The sequence below is a fragment of the Aythya ferina genome (assembly GCF_964211825.1).
Source record: "Aythya ferina genome assembly, chromosome: 5".
Lineage (NCBI taxonomy): Eukaryota > Metazoa > Chordata > Aves > Anseriformes > Anatidae > Aythya > Aythya ferina.
In genome coordinates, this window is record NC_140301.1 from 7792047 (window position 1) to 7810672 (window position 18626).

At 34.9% G+C, this 18626-nt stretch overlaps 1 protein-coding gene across 10 annotated transcripts in view; it reads right to left on the reverse strand.

Moving 5' to 3' along the window:
• Window positions 1–18626, reverse strand: part of ELP4 (elongator acetyltransferase complex subunit 4) — a 273117-nt gene that overhangs the window by 253458 nt on the left and 1033 nt on the right. For 9 of the 10 annotated variants that reach the window (XM_084521280.1, XM_084521278.1, XM_084521282.1 and 6 more), the window contains exons 2-3: window positions 14546–14581; window positions 5157–5278 (exon numbers count right to left, since the gene is read on the reverse strand). In XM_084521280.1, the coding sequence (XP_084377406.1) occupies window positions 5157–5278; window positions 14546–14581 (158 nt within the window). The remainder of the gene's footprint in view (window positions 1–5156; window positions 5279–14545; window positions 14582–18626) is intronic. The other variant, XM_084521277.1, reaches the window with a different exon arrangement.

Consider the following 18626-nt stretch of genomic DNA (forward strand, 5'->3'; position numbering starts at 1 on the left):
ATTATCAGTTTCTGTACCAATAAGTATGCTGTTTGCATGGTTTTATGCAACTATCTTGCAATGCAATATTATTACAGGTTTGGCTAAAGAAACATGGGAAATAAATTTTAAAAAAAGTGATTCACTGTTGCTTTTTAATTGCAATGATATTTAAATGGTTTAAACTCGCATGAATTTGAGGCTCTTTTTCATTATGTTAATTTTTAGTATTTCAAGGACACCAGATGGTAAGTTAGGAAGGGTAAATATTTTCTTTTCAATAATGTATTATATAAATGTCAGTTTAAAGGGCCCTACTCCCAAAAGGGAGGAGGATTCTATTTTGATTGTAAACACTTGTGAGGACAAGGTCTATTGTTAAAGAACACAAATGACTGGATACAGATTTTTATTTTTTTCAGGGGGCCCTTGCACAACAATTTATTTCCATCTCCAGGTAAAGCTGTTAGTTCTACGGACATTTTTCTTTGGCATGCGAAAGCACCAAACGGATGTCAACCCAGAGATGTCAATGAGAATTATATGAAGAGAAAAAAGAAAGTAGAATTTACCTTTTTGATTTCATAAAACAGAGCAACTGAAAGTAGTCTAACCATTTTGTTTTGTTATAAACCATGAGAATGTATTCTCCACAGCACATAAATAGAAGTAAACCCTACAGTCAAGACACACAACTCTTTGTTACAACTTTTTCCCACTACACATGCATTTCACAATGCTGAAAACCAGAAATGCATAAGAGAATATTAGACGTTTTCTTCAGCATTTCCTGTATCAATTCAGGAGTGTTTAAGTAAAAGATAAATGTAACAAAAAGGAGAACAAGACACTGAGAAAACTAACGTGAAGATATTGAATAAAAATGGGAGCATCCTTACTTAAAATTTTGCAACCTCTACTGCAGTGTATAATGCACTAGCCTAAGCAGATTTAATACCACCAACAAAATTTTTCATGAACACACTTAGAGGTGAGCACTGTAAGACACAGTTGACTAACTGAGCAAATCATTTCTACAAACTTCCCTAATAGATTTGTGAAATAGCTAGTTCTGAAGTTAGTACTGAAGTTAGTACTAATAGTTAGTACTGAAGCCTGAACATCTGTTTTTGAAAAACTACTACTTCTAAAATTCTGATAAATTTAATAGCCTATGTAAGAACTCTGTTTAAAAACAAGCTTATCATTTCATTAATAAGATCATGAAAGAAAATATCCTAATAAGCAGCCACAGATTGGTAGAGAGGAAACCTGAAACCAAAGCTAGACATTTATTTGCCCTGCTTCTGGAAAATCTTTTTATTAGATTGGTCCAAACTTTTGTTAAAGACAAAGCTTTACACTTTAGAGAGTTCTCAGTGTGGGTACTGCTTAAAAGGATTTCATTCTTTTCAACAAGTGATTTTTTTTCCCCCCTCAGTATACCCTTTCACACCCTTATAACTTTTGTGTCAAGTTAATAGCAATGTTGTTGTAATGCAGAAAATTATATTGCAACTGATACAATTAAAATACATATTTTTTGCATGTTTGTTTCTTAAATGACACTGGAAATAACAAAAATAAATTTTGCTTAGTTCTTTCTGCATTCATCTTCTCCTTGGGAAAAGAGTTAGGTGTGCATTTTATGTTCTTCAGGTCAGGTCAGTGTAACCAACTTGTCAGAGATAGAACTTTTTTCAGGCTTACCAAACAGGCTTAAGCAAAATGACATATTTAAATTATACTTTTCTTGTTTTAGTGAACTTTTCAGTTCAGTAGGAATTTTTTTTTTTAAAAAACTTTCATAAATTTGAGTCTAATTCCTGTGTCCGCACAGGACCACCCAAAAAGTCAAACCATATGTCCAAGAGCGTTGTCTGAACGTATCTTGAACTCCAGCAGGCTCAGAGCTGTGACTACTTCCCCAAGAAGCTCATTCCAGTGCCCAACCACCCTCCCAGTGAAGAACCTTTTCCTAACACCCAGCCTGACCCTCCCCTGTTGCAGCTTCATGCCATATCCTTATTCTTATTTGTATTCTTATTATGCCATATTCTTCTAATAAGCATATCCTCAAATTTGTGTTCCATTCTCAAAAACAAACACCATATACAACTTCAAAATAGTTGGCATGAATTTCAGAGTGCTAATTTAAAAAAAAAAAAAAAATATATATATATATAGACACTAAACCCAATGAAACTAAGGAAATTGAGACAAGAAAAAAGAACACCTTTGTTTATTAGTTTCCCTTTGTTTTTCAGCTTGAGTACATAACAGCTTTTCATAATTTGCAGTCTAAACAAAGTTTTGTACTGAAAATGGAATGTTAAGATATAAAATGACTGAAGGAAACATTATTATTGAACTTGCTTTCCATTTACCTATGCAATCAGTTTTGTTTTATGATCTATCACAGAATTATACCATGCTATTTCTTTTATGGTATCCAATTCCCACTATTTATGCCCTTATAGTAAAAAGTTATCTTTTGCTGCAGAATATAGATTGAACAGAAAATGCTCTCAAATGTTTAAAATACTTTCTAAAAACAGCATGTATACAGTTCTGTAGGTTTTACCAGAGGTGTATAATTTTTCAGCATTACGTCTTAATGCCAATTTCCTGAAGGAGCTTTGACTACAAAAGGCATGAATATGTTTTCAAAGGATGATGGATAAATTGGTGGGTGGTAATATAATATATCTTAGGCAGCTGATCAGGGCTTTTTATCCTCTGCTTGTCTTTTAGTTATACACAATTTCAAGATAATTATGGTCTATAAGAATGTCTTTTCCCCTTCCTACTACCAGCAATATTTGTCTTGGTTATAGGTTCAAGAAACTTCCAATCACATCATAAAATTAGAATAGGGCAATTATGGCATCTCAGCAGAGAATTATAAATAGAGTGACCACACAAAGACATAAGGCGGATAAAGAACTGTCTTTATGTAAAATAATTCATTAGAAAACTAGCTATAGAATACACTGAATCCATACCTGAATGTTATAAAATAAAAAACAAGCACAAAGTATGTAATTCAGGTTGATATGTACCAAATTCATGTTGCCTTTCCAGCAAAGCATACAGTCCATTCAGATACTGAAAATAAATTAATTACTAATCTCAAAAAATGAAATGCAATGTTATTCAACAGTCAGATATGTTGCCTTAAAAACCTGACTTGAACTTCACTTTTACAATAGAAGAGAACTTCTTGAAGCACCTGAAGGTCTTCTCCTTTAAAGATCAATTAAAGTAGTCTTAGGGAAAGCTGCTTCTATGATTTGTAGACCTAACTGTGGCCAATGCCAGTCTTAGATCAACTCTTCCAGGTGTTGCAATATCATCTTTTTAGGCAATACATACTAGCTTTTCAAGAAGTGCCTAAGCCTGCCAAGTGTGAAAGCTCGTAATTTTCTAGATTGATGCCTGATGTATTACAGGGTTACTTCACTGAAGCAATTTCAAGACAGCAATACAAATCAGAGAAATCGACTCTATTGTGCCTTGCTGTAAGCAAAGGAAGGGTTGAACAGTCAAGGTAAGAGTAGTAAACGTAGACAATACTGTTGGATATGTAAACACACAAACGGAGAAAGAAAACGAGACAAAATTACGTGTCCCTGAACTTTCCTGTACTAACATTGTCTATCCTTTTATAATCACTTTTAGTAACACCATTATGGAGTTACAACAAAGGAATGCAGTATTATTACCTAGTGAAATAAGGAAATAAGGAAAACTTACTGCAAAAATCAGACAACTGAGCTCACTAAACAGCATCAGACTAACTGACCAGAAACTCCAACTGGTACAAGAAGGATGGAGGTAAGTAACAATGTCTGTTGACTAGCAAAAGCATAATAAACAGGAACCAGGAAAAATGTGACATGCTATAAATGATTAATTTCAAGGTGAATGAGAGAAGAATGAAATGCATGTTAGCCGGTCTATTTTAAGACATTTAATACCATGCAATAAAAATATTCATTTGACTAATTTAATTTTAATGAGAACAACAAATGCAATGACCACGTATTGTATGGGCAGCCAGTCAATGACTTGATTATCAATTATTTAAAAACAACTACTTTTATAAAAAGCACAAATTCTTATAAAATTCATAATTCACAATAAAATTCTAGCCTATTTGTTTAGGTTATATTATAAAAGACAAGAACAAATCATAATAAGTATTCATTTAGGAATGAAATTTTTAGTTTCAAGAACATAAAAAAATAGATTTTTCTAACCACAAGCATATAATTTCAGTAAGAATATATTTTTTCATGAATACTGAAGAACATAATGAACAGATGAAGCACAAAAACCACCATCACTAGGTAAGGAACGAAAAAAGGAGTAATTTTGATCAGAAATAGCCTTTGAAGATTCTGAAGAAAACAGTCAGATGACCCTTGATGCAGAAGCAACCAGAAAATTGTATTTTACTTTTGATATTAGAAAAAAGCAGCCTTAGAAAGATATACAATATTTAATCATTTTTTTAAGATTATCCTCATAATTTAAGATTATCCTCAGCTTTTTTTAACAGTATTGACTGGATTTTTTCCCTTGTATAATTTTCTGATAATGGAAAATATCAGTGCTTCATTAAGAGTTCACAAAAGTCTGGAAGAAACCTTTTTATGTGACCTGATGCAAGAATGACCATATTTCCTGGTAGAAAAAAGACAGTCAGAATGAAAAGCATGCGTAAAGGAAGATGTACTGAAAGATGATAAATGCTACTCTTTCTTTTTCTACAAGAAATATCTACACAGTTTGTACGCTGTTTCCCCACCCTCCCTAATATACTGGAAACAGCTTAACTACAGTTTCCAGCTACCTATCACAGAAAGAAAACAGTTGGGTTTATACAAACCATTCAGTTTAGCCAGCTAAACTGCAGTGTTTCTTCCACGATCTAAATGACGGATAAGTAGGCCCCTAGACTGATCCTTGAGAAGATCTTACTTCACTGTTTATAGAGGCAAGCCAGCAAGCTAAATTTAATTCCCAAATCTGGCTAGCGTAAAGACTCCCAACCCATTCCTGTGGATCACCAAGATTAATTCATTTGTTAAAATATAATATATACACTTTAAAATGTATTTAAATACATCAAGAAATTAGCACTTTATTAGTCAAAAGCTATGAGTCTTTACCTTTAAGATGTTGTCAGGAGGCTCCATAGCAGAAGCAACAAACAAGTCGTGTCCACAGACAACTCCCTCCGCAAGGAAATACTTGAACAACAAATTGGAGTAAACACCATATTTATCTTCCTCTGTGGAAACAAAAATGGTTGGGATTTTTCTTTTTTTATTAGGTAGAACAGTCTCTATTTTCACAACACTATAAAAGCCCTCTTTTGGTCTACCTCCTAGAATATGTACTGTAGAACTGAGATAGTAGGTAAAATATGAATCTGAAAATTTTAAAACAACACTTGATTCCTAATTTTTCAAGCCTAAGATATAGTTTTTAATCATTTAGTTGATTCTACAGTATGGATGGGATACAGCAATGGTACTGTCTTCATAACAAGTTTTCCCATAGTGTCAACCAAGATTGATTTACCAAAATCATGGCTCAATGGGAAGCAGTTTTGTTCATTTCTTAGACCTATGTTATCTTTATATTCTTTATGTATATATTAAAGTATTAATCAACTTGCTTAAAATATCTATGAATTGATGTTTTTCAAAATGTGGTCATATAAGATACGCTAAAACTAAAGCTAACACTTCTTATAGAGACATTCTTACATCAGTATTTCTTTCAAAGCTTTAAGAACTACAAAAATAGGCAACAGCAAAATATTGAAAGAAAAAAAAGAAAATCCAGCAAATCTGTATAATGCAAGTCTTCAATAGAAAAAATTCAATTGGCTGAAAAACCATTTGCAATGCCATTTTTGCAATCTATCCAGAGCAAAAACATGAACACATTCAAAAGACAACTGAACTTGCAGTTTAAGAGGTGAGAAAATTATTGTTAGCAGACGTAGTGAATACTAGCCCACTGAAACCAACATACGAACTCCCACTGACTGCAGGAAGGCAAACATTTCCATCAGCGTCTTTGTTGCAAGTTAACTATCAGAAATTATTAGAATCAGAATGTCTTAATGAGCTTCATGCAATTAAGTTTAGCATAACTAAAAACTATGGGGGAAGTGAATGAGTAAATAACTTCTGAAATTTGAACCATCTTGGATGTTCTCTACTTTTAGGAGATAGAGAAAAAGTTATAGCAATATTAACAGCTAGCACAACACATTCCTGACAGTATAATAATCTGATTAATACAGTAAAATTTTAGATCATGCCAATTAGGTAAATTTTCTTTATGCAGAACTAACAAGACTCCTAATCCATTGTTTGTGTAACTTGGAAACAATTTCCTCCCTATTATGAATCACACGTGAAAACGTTAAAATATAATTCATAAAACCAAAAACAAAAGCTGAAAATGAGAAAGCTGCCATTCATATCTAAAGTGGGGTGGGGGAATGAGGATACTACCATTTTGATATGTACCAGAATGGCACATTCTGGAGCTTAGCAATCAAAGGGAACAAATGAGGTGTGGTAGGGAAAAATGAAGAAAGAATGTGTACATCTGAAAAGGAGAAAGAGCCTAAAAGAAATGAGGAAACTTAAGAAGCAAATCCCAGAAAAATAGCGTTTCACTGCAATGCTCCTGATCCCATACACAAACACTGCCACTTTCAGTGCTTAGATTAACAAGACACGGAAATTGGTAAATTTCAAAATTTGAAATTTTCAAATTCACTGGGGAAGGAAGAGTTCTACCAGAAAAACTCCCTATTCTCCATGGGACATCGGGCAACACACAATTTATTTCCTTGCTTGTCATTTCACTCTCAGATTTAGTATGCGAGATACCTTGTCTTTTTCTTCTTCTTTTTTTTTTTTTTTTTTTAAATGTTAAAAGGTATACACTACTAATTTGGCAAAAATTAATTGTTTCATTTCTTTCTTCTCCTTCTACACAATAATCCCTTCAGCTTCCAAGATTACTGACTTTGTTGTTAAGTAGAAATATTTTTTATAAAGTTTCTCATTCATTAAAACCATGAAAAAAGAATTCTGTTTGAAAAAGAAATTAATTAAAAGCAACTGTAAACCATCATTTTCTGACAGAGAAATAAACCCAAGGGAGTACAATAATTACAACACTATTCCTACTACTACTAGCCATTGATGCATGCAACTTATTGTAATCTAAGGGATTTAAGAACCCAGATTATATTCTTTCGTTTACCTTTGAGACTGTTAACCTGCTTAGCAGGACATACTAGCCTTCTGATCCACTTCCAGTAACATATTAACATAAAAGTGGCACATTTCTCTTTCCAAAAATAACAATCTAGTGAAGAATATGGACAGATCAGTACTGTGAGAAGTGCAATATTCACAAATGCTTACTGTTGTTTCCTGTTAAAATTTCACCAGAACTGGTGAAATTTCTAAAAGAATTACAGAATTACAAACTTATTTCCTTGAAAGTTTAGAGCCATTAAATACTTTATATAGTTTACTCTAGCTTCCTTTATTCTATTTAGTGATTAATAAAGATACCAAAGAAGTGTTTTCCTAGTGATTCAGGTCCATAGATTGTGCCATGACTTGAGGATGTTGATCCTTGTGAGACTAGGATGGAGACAAAAGGCTCATTTCAGATAAAACCCAATCCCAACCGGGGAAGCAAAGAGTAGAACTGACACCAACTAAAGTTTTTAAGAAGTATTACAGTATTATTTGTTAAACGTATTATTTGAAACCTACCTAGCCCTTAAATTGCTTCAAAAAGAGGAAAAAAAAAAAACAACAAACCAACAACACAAACATAACTGGAGTGGTTCTTCTTTGTAACTGGAGTCCAGGGACATATATGGTTCCCACCCACAGCTCTTTACAGCTATACATTATGGAATATAGACTTCCATGTGCTAATTTCCATCTATGAAGCTCTCAGTTTAAGAACCAAAGCCACTTGCAAATCAGTAAAGTGACAGCATGATATCTATTTTTTCAAAAAATAAAAAGTATGTCTGAGCTACCTAAGAGGTCACCAAGCCTCCCATGTAATCGCTGCAGCAGATGTCAGTGGAGGCAATACTGTTAGACCTCCCTCCCTTTGAACAAAAGAAGAAAAGGGACATAAGTCGGGCATTCTGGAAGAATCCTCACACAATATTTACCACATCTTGACAAATCACAAAACTTGATTTTCATGTATAGGTTAAAGTTCACCTTCTTCATCATTTGGAGCACACAAACACCAAGCTGCACTGCATACGGACAGGATTTAACTCACATTTACCAGAGTATGAGCCAATATCCCATTTAATCAAAGCATTTTTAGGTTGGGTTTGTGTTTGCAACTATACAGAGAGTCTCTCTGGATCATCATTTTTAATATTAATTATTCCTTAGGAAGTAAACAGCATGGTCAGTTATGTGCCAAACATAACATAGAAACTCTGTAAAACTGGATAAATGTAAGAAATCATACTGTGCATTGATGATTACGTAACTAAACTTAGAGGGAATGAGACTGTAGTAGTTAAGAATATTTTTTATATGTATACGAAGTGGTGGGGAACAGGAAATAAACCCTTCCACTGACTTGCCCAAGATTATAATTTGAGCGTTAGATTTATTTCTAATCTAACAGGACTGAAGAGGTTTTTACCCTGCCATGCCCTTCCAAACCTCCTTTTGCAAAGCAATGAGGAGCTTTCACATTAGCAAATTAAAAACGTTGTTCAGTGTGAAGAAGCATTTTAGCACTAGCCTTTCCTCTTGTCTTCTTACATCAACTTTCTTAACAGTAAACTTAACAGTGAAAACATGAAAATGAACTATTGGAGAGTGATCTAAATATAAAACACCTCATAGTCTGCTACAGTACTCAAAGGATTAAATGTGTCTCAGAAAGCCTTTACAAACAGTGTATCTTGAATTGTTAAAGTCAATGCATCTGTAAGAATCCCTCAGTTCTTCAATTTGTCACATAGAGGATGGCTTTTTATTGATTCATTTCTAGGTCACTAAACTTTTGTGGTATTCAAAAGATCTAAAGTGCACCCATATGGGGCTTTTCTGATAGCATCCATTGTACCCTGGATTCAACAGTTACATTGCTATTCAAAACCAGAGGAGTACAGCTTTCTTTTTCTAAATAAACAAACAAATCATTTAGCACAGGTATTTCAGTAGCTCACTGATTATTTTCATAGGTAAAGTGGGCAAAATGCTTTCAAGGATTTTTGTTTTCTGATAACTCCTGGACTTACTCGTTGATGGCTAGGATAAATGCTTGACTGTTATCTTTATTTTTCCAAATTACACACACATCCAGAAGAACTACCTCCTTTCTATACGGGTAGGAACTAACATTAAGTGTATTTTAGTCAGCCAAGAAACTTAAGACAAGCCTGGCCCAAATCTTTATTCTTAGCCTCTGTACTAAATGGCTGTCCCGTCAGCAGCCTTCATTGTGAACTTCACTTCTAGCTAACAAGGCGCGCAGACAAACGAGACTCGTGCAGCTGCAGACTCTTTTCTGGGTCCAGTCACCACAAGTCACACAACAGTCCACAGCTTTCTCCGATTCTTTCTGAACAAAGAGTATTCTATAGCTAAGTAGCAGGTGAGTAACTAGTGAAGCGTAAAACTATACAAGGAAAAGAGATCATTTACCTAGAAGTTATGTATATTGTCTCCGGGACAAAACCTTTTCTGATCGCGCAGATTAAGGACATAAATAAAATACTTTATTTTGACCGTTATCTGGAGGCCTCTTTCCACAACAGCATGCTTTCATGGCCAAAACAGTTATGAAGAAAATGCAGTATTGTCAGTATCAGCACAATGAATTCCAGCATACAGCCACGTCGAAAACAAAGGATAAAGACCAATTCCTATTTCTGGCTTCTCTCACCCCTATACCGTACAGGTTACTGAACACTTACAAGACGTGCTCAACACCTTTGTGCATGGACTGTCTGTGGGACTAGCAGGAATCAGTGGGTCATGGAATTAGATACCAAATTTTAAGATACTGGAGTTAAGCTGGAGCACAGAAAACAAAGAGAGCAGATATGTGTGAGGCACTGTAACCAGACAGTTTATATAATCATTAAGGACAAAAATCTCACGTAATTATGGAAATTTATGTCTAAGCATGTGGCATCAAGAATTAAAAAAAAAATCCCTAGCCCTAAGTGCTCCCCCTGCACCAGAGGTGTTTGTGTTCCAAGGGTGGGATGGAGGAGAAGCGCTGCAACTTGAAGGGGAACAAAAGTCACCATAAGGCAACAAAGATGCATGGATCATGTTTGTAACAACTAACTCTTAAACATCTGTATATTGAATGACACGAAGGTCTTTGAAAAACTCCAGAGATAATTTGTAGCTTAATTACTTACAAAGATCAGAGCTATAAGGTGAAAAAATAAGACTGCAGCAATGTAACGTACAGATAGCTTTTTTTCCCCTCTTTACAAAGCCTAGACAGGTTGCCCTAGAGCTGCCAAAAGCCTGTCATAGCCTATCAGTATTGATCATTTTTTTCACCAGATAGCTCTACAGCATAGTACTGTGACCTCAGGTGAGTCTTTCTGTAGCTACGAAACATTTCTCTGAATTGCTGCAGGTTATAAGATGCGATTATTTCAATAATCTGAAATTCCATTTTAAAGATACTTTACTAATGTCCACATTTACTAACCCTGAGGGGATATACTCTGTGTCACTTGCATTTAATTAGCACATGCCAACACTGAGTTGTCAAACATACAAGTTACAATATTTGGCATTTGGCCACATTTCAGAAAGGTGAATTCTGATTAACTTGTATTTTGTATAATTATATTTGGAAAATCACTGTTTTGCACCTCTCTGGAGATTATCTTTTTCAATTTTAAAAAAGATGATAAATTCAATTATATTGACAAGTGAAGAGAGCTCTTACCAGTCAGGTTAAATTGCATGTCTAACAAAAATAAAAATAGCTAATTAAAGTAGCTGAAACTGCTGCAGGGCTTCGAACGCACAGGTATGGACCTGCTTTTAACCAAACAACTTTAACTTTTTATACTTGACCTCAGCTACTAACAAAAACCCTCCTACTGATAATCTTTAAAACATTTAGCCATCAATGACCTTGTCAAAGCTACAGCATCTCAAAGGTATGTAGGAACAGGCTCCGATAGGGTACCCAGGACAGCCCTATCTGAGCACACCGTAACTCACTATGCAGAATGCAAACCACATTGTTCTGAAAACTCTTCCTAAGGGTGGCGAAACAGCAGCTCTAAGCACACTGGGGAGCGGGAGGAAAGGAGTTTGTTTAATCAGCAGCTACACTATTTGTTTGTTTTGAAAGGGGAGACTCTTCCATAAGGCTAATCTGCTGGAGCAGTTTAAGGTGAAAGAGCCAACAAGTGGTCACACATTGGTGTTGAGCAAACTGTCTGGGTAGCGTTCAAATTCCATTTCACTCAAGAGTCAGAGTGCCAGTTTGACCGCTTCTTATAAACCCAGTACAGGAATCTCTCTTGAAATTAGAGTACCAGTTAAAAAAAATAATAATTAAATCTTACTATAGGAACAAAACCCAGTAAGTTTCAGGTTCCTCTAGTATCTTGCGTAAGATAATCATGTACCTCAACTCTCTAATTTTCATATAAATAAAACACTGTCAAAAGAACATACTATAGAAGTTCAATTGAAATCAATTGAAATCATGATGCTTATTATTATGATTTGAATTTAAAAAAATTGAGCACTTATATTTCAAACATTACTTTACAGTCACATCCAGTAACCTGTGCCATTACTACGTCTCCAGAACACAACTGTTAAAATAAATATTTTAATATCCTGAATCTACTATTATTTGGTTAAATTAACCAAGATAATGTGTCAAATAATGAAGATGAGCATTTAATTTGTAAAGGGAGCTAAGCTAAAAGTAATGCAATTTATTCTTGCCTTAGAGAATGTTGAAGGGAGGGGAGAAGAATTTAACCTTTTTATAACACTTGGAGTACAACGCAGAAAGATCTTCCTAGGAGGTTTATCGCTGACAGCTTCAATCCTGTATAATATTAAGCTTGCCTAGACTAATCTCATGACAGATTTTTTTGTGTGTATTGACAGGATATTCTAACAATGCAGCTACAATTTTGCCTGCACCAACTTTAAAAATTAGTCTAAAAGTTTTTAGACTAATGAGTCATGAATAAATATAGTTCTCCCTTCAAGACTTTTGGTATATAATTACACGTTTCAAAATAACATATGGAAAGTTTTATTTTGGAAAAAAAAATAGTTTTCAAATCTAAAAGTGAAATTCTCCTTCACGTTTCCATAAGCTAAGCTTAATAGCAGATCACAAATAAACAGTCATGCACTCAGAGGAAAAAACAAACAAACACAAAAACCATCCAGGTAAGAATCCTATCATTTTCAAATCACGGAGTATTGGCATCTCTTTCATTAGAACAGCAAGGTCACCACCTTTTGTATTCACTTCATCTGGTGCCATTTAGGTCAGGTGAAGCGGATATCTAACCCTATGCTCAACAGTAGGCAAAAGCAGATGTTTAGGATAGGGTAATAAGAACTGAACAAGCAAATACGGTGCTTCGATTGCTCAGCCTCGCACTGTTAGTAGCTCAAGGACTTCCCAAACCAGGCTTGGTATCCATGTACTTAGTAATCCAAACTGCTTTCTGTTCCATGAAGTTGCCTACTTTCCCACTGATAGCATGATTTATTTATTTTTTAATTATTATTATTATTTGTTTTCTTTCACAACACTCTACGGTAGATAATTCCGCTACTTAACTGCATACTGTGTAAAGAACCAACTTCTTTTGTTTCATGTCAATTTTATAGACAGAAGATTCACTTGATATGAGCCAGTTCTACTGACAGGGACAATGAATATCATGGGAAGACAAGACAAGAAGTTTCATAATCTGTGATCTCTGAAAAATATGATAGGTTCTAACTTTTTCCTCCTTCTGACCATAGAAAGACTGCAGCTCTTCTCAAACTGTGTCAGAAAAGATCTCTTAAAGCAGTTAAGACATAACATTTTTAACATTTCCCCTGAGTTCACATAAAGGTGGGTGAAATGTCATAAGAAAATTAAGCTTAATTGGTATTCTCTTCCTCAAGAAAGGCCAAATACTCTCTTCTAGTTCTGACTCTTCAGTTCTCCTCTTCCCCTTGTACCAGCTCTGGTACACATCTCACATATTAACTCTGGTCACTAAGCCAAGACAAAAGTCTCCACTTCAACCAGATCAGTTTTTTGTATGCTTAGAGAGCTGAATCATCTCAGCAAAGAATTGAAAAGCACTAGTACCAGCTCAAGGAAGAGGACTGCAAAGCCATGAAGAGAGAGGAGGATTTGGACAACTTCTTTTACCAAAAGCGAACTGCTGTACCAATTCTCAAAAAATTTGAACTTAAATGGTTGCCATTAGACAGGTGGTAACCTATATGAAATCAGGTAATGTCAGTGAACTTTTTCTGTCAGACAACTATTCAAATTACTTCGATCTGCATCACAACATACAGCAGTTTATAGATTTTTATTTAAAAATTGAGATTTTCTAAGATTCACTAAAGACAGCAACATCTGTCTCTAAACAGCCTCTAATGATAGTTAAAATGTAGAAATAAGAACTAGCCTTACAGTAACAAGACATAACATAACCTTTCTCATGGGGAAACTGAAAACACTGTTCAATTTCTAGGACAGGTTCATGTAAACCCTATACTAGCCAAAGATAACATGATGTAACCCCAATATTGTCTAGAAGAGAACTCAGATAAGCCCTCTCCGTATTTCACTGTTATATTCTTCAGTGTTAAAATTATTTGAAACGTTGTAACAGTTCAAAATATCATGACCCAATCTACAAACGGAGACACAAAGGCAGGTGAAGTTAAAGACCGGTCTCCTTAGTGATGGTTGTCATTTGAAAGTGAAAGTAAAGATAGGTAAAATGTTAGGACCACATAATTTTACTCCTTCAGAAAATAACTGAAAATTACTGATTACATCTTACTTAAGGTTGAAAGACTGAACAACCGCCAGCCTGCTGGTGTCTTTTTCTAGAGGCATGAAGACCTTGTTTTTGCATACATATTTCATACCAGCGAAATTTAAATTATCTCTAGTAATATTGTTTAAGTGATCAGCAGACTTAACTTCTTAGATGTAAAAAGCCTACTTCAGAACATCAGGAAGGTTACAGTGGGAAGGATGAAATGACTCTCTCTCAAGTTGTGAAGCTAGCTTGCATTATGTGCTACTTAGATCCTTGTTTTCTTTTGAGGTATAGCTCAAAAGCTTTAATTCAGCAACTCCATAGCATTTAAAAGAGAAATGGGAAGTGTGGTTTTTATACACAATAAAAAGACAGGTCATTTAATAATATATTGAAATTAGCAGAATAAGCCACATTCTGATATATTGTATTTATATATTCTATACTAACCAACAAGAAGAAGGGTTCCAACAGCTAAGCCTCCACCTGGAAAGAAAACAAAATGAAGAAGAGAGTAAGACTACATTTTAATGCTACGTTAGAGAACAATTGAGTTTTCTTAGTTTATAAGTCAAAGAAAGGTGATAACAGGGAATTTAAAAATACAAAAGTGAACAACATTTTAATTACCTTTGCAATACTTCCTACAATTCTCTATTATGAAATAATTACACATTACATGTAATTATATATTACACATTACAATTACTTTCACAATATACTGTACTATCATCGTCATGGCAAAAAAGATCCTGCAGAGCTCTATGCAACTATACTCAAGTCCTACAATAACGACTTATGATCTCTGCCAGGGAATTTTTACTTGGATGACTCAAGTGAGTAAACGTTCTCCAAAGTACATCCATATCAATCACTACCAGGTGATATTGCTTTGTACCAAGAACCACGTACACAAAGTGGCCTGCTAAGATGCTCACAAATTCCCCACTGAAGTCAGTCAGGCAAAATCCTGGCTGCCTAGTTTTTGTTGTGTTACTGAAAATAGACAAAACAATAAGGCAGGTATGATTTCACCCAATAAGAGCTGGACTGACACTTCTTAAAATAAAATAAACCTGAAAAAAATACTGTTAAAGTATTTTTGAGTATGTCTTGGACACAGAAGCAGCTCTATCAATACAGCTGCATAAAATATTTGTTTAAAAATAAAAATATATTTTAACCAATTGGACACAACTTTCTTCTTTTTGTTTAAACAATTGCAATCAATGCTTATGTTCCAATCACAGATGACCAAATGAATGAGAGACTGAAACGGATACAGCCCATATGTTTTGATGCACAGGCTCTTATCCTATCAATCCCAACAGTATAAAAAAAAAAAAAAAGAAGAAAAAAATCTATGAACTCTTGTTCTGACCGATTTATTTGTTCCTCAAAGAGAAAACAAGTATAATTATGTAACAGTGGTTTAAATGATTGTCTCAAGAAGGAATTTAAACAGAGAAGATATAAGAAAAAATCATGTTTTACTTCACGTGAAGAGCAAAAAATTGTATAATCTGCATTCCAAGACAGAAAATATTGGAATAACTTGAAGTTAGACTACAAATATTTTATTGAATGTAAGACTGTGACAGGAAAGCTCCAAAAGCTTTGGAAGCATTTGGATGATCACATGAAACCAGTCTATTGCAGTGCTTTGCATGAATGAAACTGCAGTATGTCTTCCACAATTAAATCCTGCTCTAAAAGCAAACTGGGAGCAAACTGAATCACATCAGCGCAGCATCCAAAGGTTTTGATAAAAGAAGTCTCTACAGTCAGACTCCAGTGAATAGTGTAACAGTCTATCAAATTAAGAGCTCATTAAACTTCACTGGAAATTGATTCCTAAAGGAGTTGGATCGATTTCTTCATCTTTACTTCTGCTGATGGGACTACAAATATCTGTAGCACCTATAAAGTTGATGTATACCCAGGGGGAAGAGAAAAAGTACATTTCTCTCCTGTAGGCCAAACAGATGCCAAAGGACCATAGGCCAAAGGACTATGGTAGACTTCATTTTTATCAAGAGACAATGAATTCTGCATTCACCACTGATTTATGTGAACTCATCTTCAGCTCCTTAATGCTGCTGAGCAGCTAAGTTTCTATGCACATTCTAGCAAAAGTCACCCGACGACCTAGAATGCAATATAATTATACAGATTATAACATCGACAGGATTTGCAAACAATATACGTGCTTTTCCATTTTCATATTATACATAATTACCTCCAAAATTAAGGATTTTAGCACCAGGACAGAATATCAACAGATTGGAGGAAAAAAACATTCAAAGAAATATTTTAAGGAAGCGTTACTTGTAATATGACTGCCAAGACACAAGGTATCAATGTTTGAGTATCAATAAATGATATCAGAGCAATCTAGGTATTGTGCATTAGTAGCATAACAGTACATGCTGCCTACTATAAAAAGCCAAGGTACAGGACTTGGCATAAGCAAGCCAGAACTAGAAGACATAAAACAGCTCCAAATGTTGCTCTGTATAGGTAGAACAAGGATGCTGCTTATAAGCCATGCTGAGTAAGCAGCCAAAACAGTAAGTGCTTTTACAAAGTAGACGAACATCTGACATGAAACATTCTGGCTGCTGACCTTGTATTTCCTACTTAAAACAACAGCAAAAAATAAACAACAACAAACAAAGAAAACCAAACAAATAAACACATCAAATCACAGGCCAAAGCCTGTGAAAGAAAAGACGAAAAATTGTGAAACACAAGACCCTAAAAACAAAAGAGTAAAGAGATATTTTTTGCTTGCTTCGGTGGTACAGGTGTGGTAGCAGCATGTCTAGAATGATCACAAGGCTTCTACAAAAGTCACAAAAGTGTTAATATTGTTCCTTTCTTACGCCTGAACTCAAAACACAGCAGAATCACTTCACTGCCATGCCAGGAGGCTACCAGAAATTTAGTGGCACATCACAGTGCAAACATTCAGTCAGCTACTCATTTCATCGCTGTGTCTCAGTGCATGACAGATAGCTTAAGCTAAGCTCCTGAACCGAGATGTACAAACTCCTCAATATTTATGGCAAATGTATCAAGGAATTGAATATTTCCTAGATACTTTTTTAAAAGAACTGTAAGTACTAGTTACTAGAAAGACAGAATGAAATCCCTGTGTTCTGGTTCACCAATTTTTGCTCTGTTTTGTCTGTTCAGAAAATAAAATAAATATACATATATATATATATATACACACACACACAACAGCTCTACCACAAGGATAAAGGAGAAAAAAGTACCAAAATCACGCTTGATACAAAGTATGCTTTAAATATTCAATTCTCTGAGGAGACAGAAAGCACGTGCTGCTAACAACAGCTGTTTAAAACTAGTACATGAAAAAAAAGTAACTCAAAAAGATGAGACTTTACCAAAACACAATTTCACATAGGAAATAGGGTTAGAGCCATAAGTAAGGATTACTTCATGGCAATAATGACTGAAAATCTTGGTTATCTGAAGCTCCCTTGTAGCCACCACAGATGTAGTGTCTCTTGTCTTTAAACAGCTCGTACAAGAGAGAATATTTGTCAGCCAGTACCTCAACACAAAGTACTCCCAAGCTTTATTTTCAGGTCACCAGTCGTAGTGCCTCTTCCTACCAGCCAGAGCTGTAATGTGTGTATACCCTGGATGCTAAAGGGAAACTTGAGTAGGAAGGTTGGCTGAATAAGATGTTGTGGAGAGTTTAAGCAAGGATATTTTATTTGACGGAATGTAAAACTGTTGCAGTTACCATGGTAATGTCTTCGTATTTCAATGAGCAACAATAATAGTAAATTAGGCAAAAAGCAGGCCGCAGGAAAAAGTAGCAGGAACGTTGATAAAATCAGAAGGAAGTTAAAATCTTTATGTTCCCTAAGAAATCTGATGTGAACTTATTTATTTATTTATTTATTTGCTATTTTTATTTTGTTCTGCTAGTATCTAAGGCAGTACTACACGCAAACAACCAGGTGAGTTTTCTAACTTTCTGCATTGCTACTTAGAGCAACGAGGTTTCAGATCCTCAGGACAGAAACACAAGAAATGTTGCAACTTGAGAAGTGTCAACGATTGTTTTCAATGAGTATCTGTGGCCTTTTCTCAAGCAGCTTGAAACTGACCATTTAACACCAAACAAGGGATGTTTACATTATACAACAGTTGCAACTCTCTACAGAGAACTCCTTTGAAATCAGACATACCTGGTCTGTAACACTTGAAGGTACACCTGAATATAAAGCTGGGGGATGTAGAGGGCCTCACTGCTAAAACAGCATTTGCAGTGCAGCACTGATCTACCACTTTTTTACTTTTTTTTTTTTTTTTTTTTTTTAAGGGAAATGCACTTACTAAGAAATAGCTAGTGATCAACTCTGTGCAAATCAATACGTAGCTGTGAGGTGCAAGAAGTTCCTCCATGTATCCTCTGCCTTCCCCTCTTTTCCAAAGTTCCTAATTAGACCTGTGTCTAGTAACACCACGCTTGCTCCCGTGTCCCTTACTT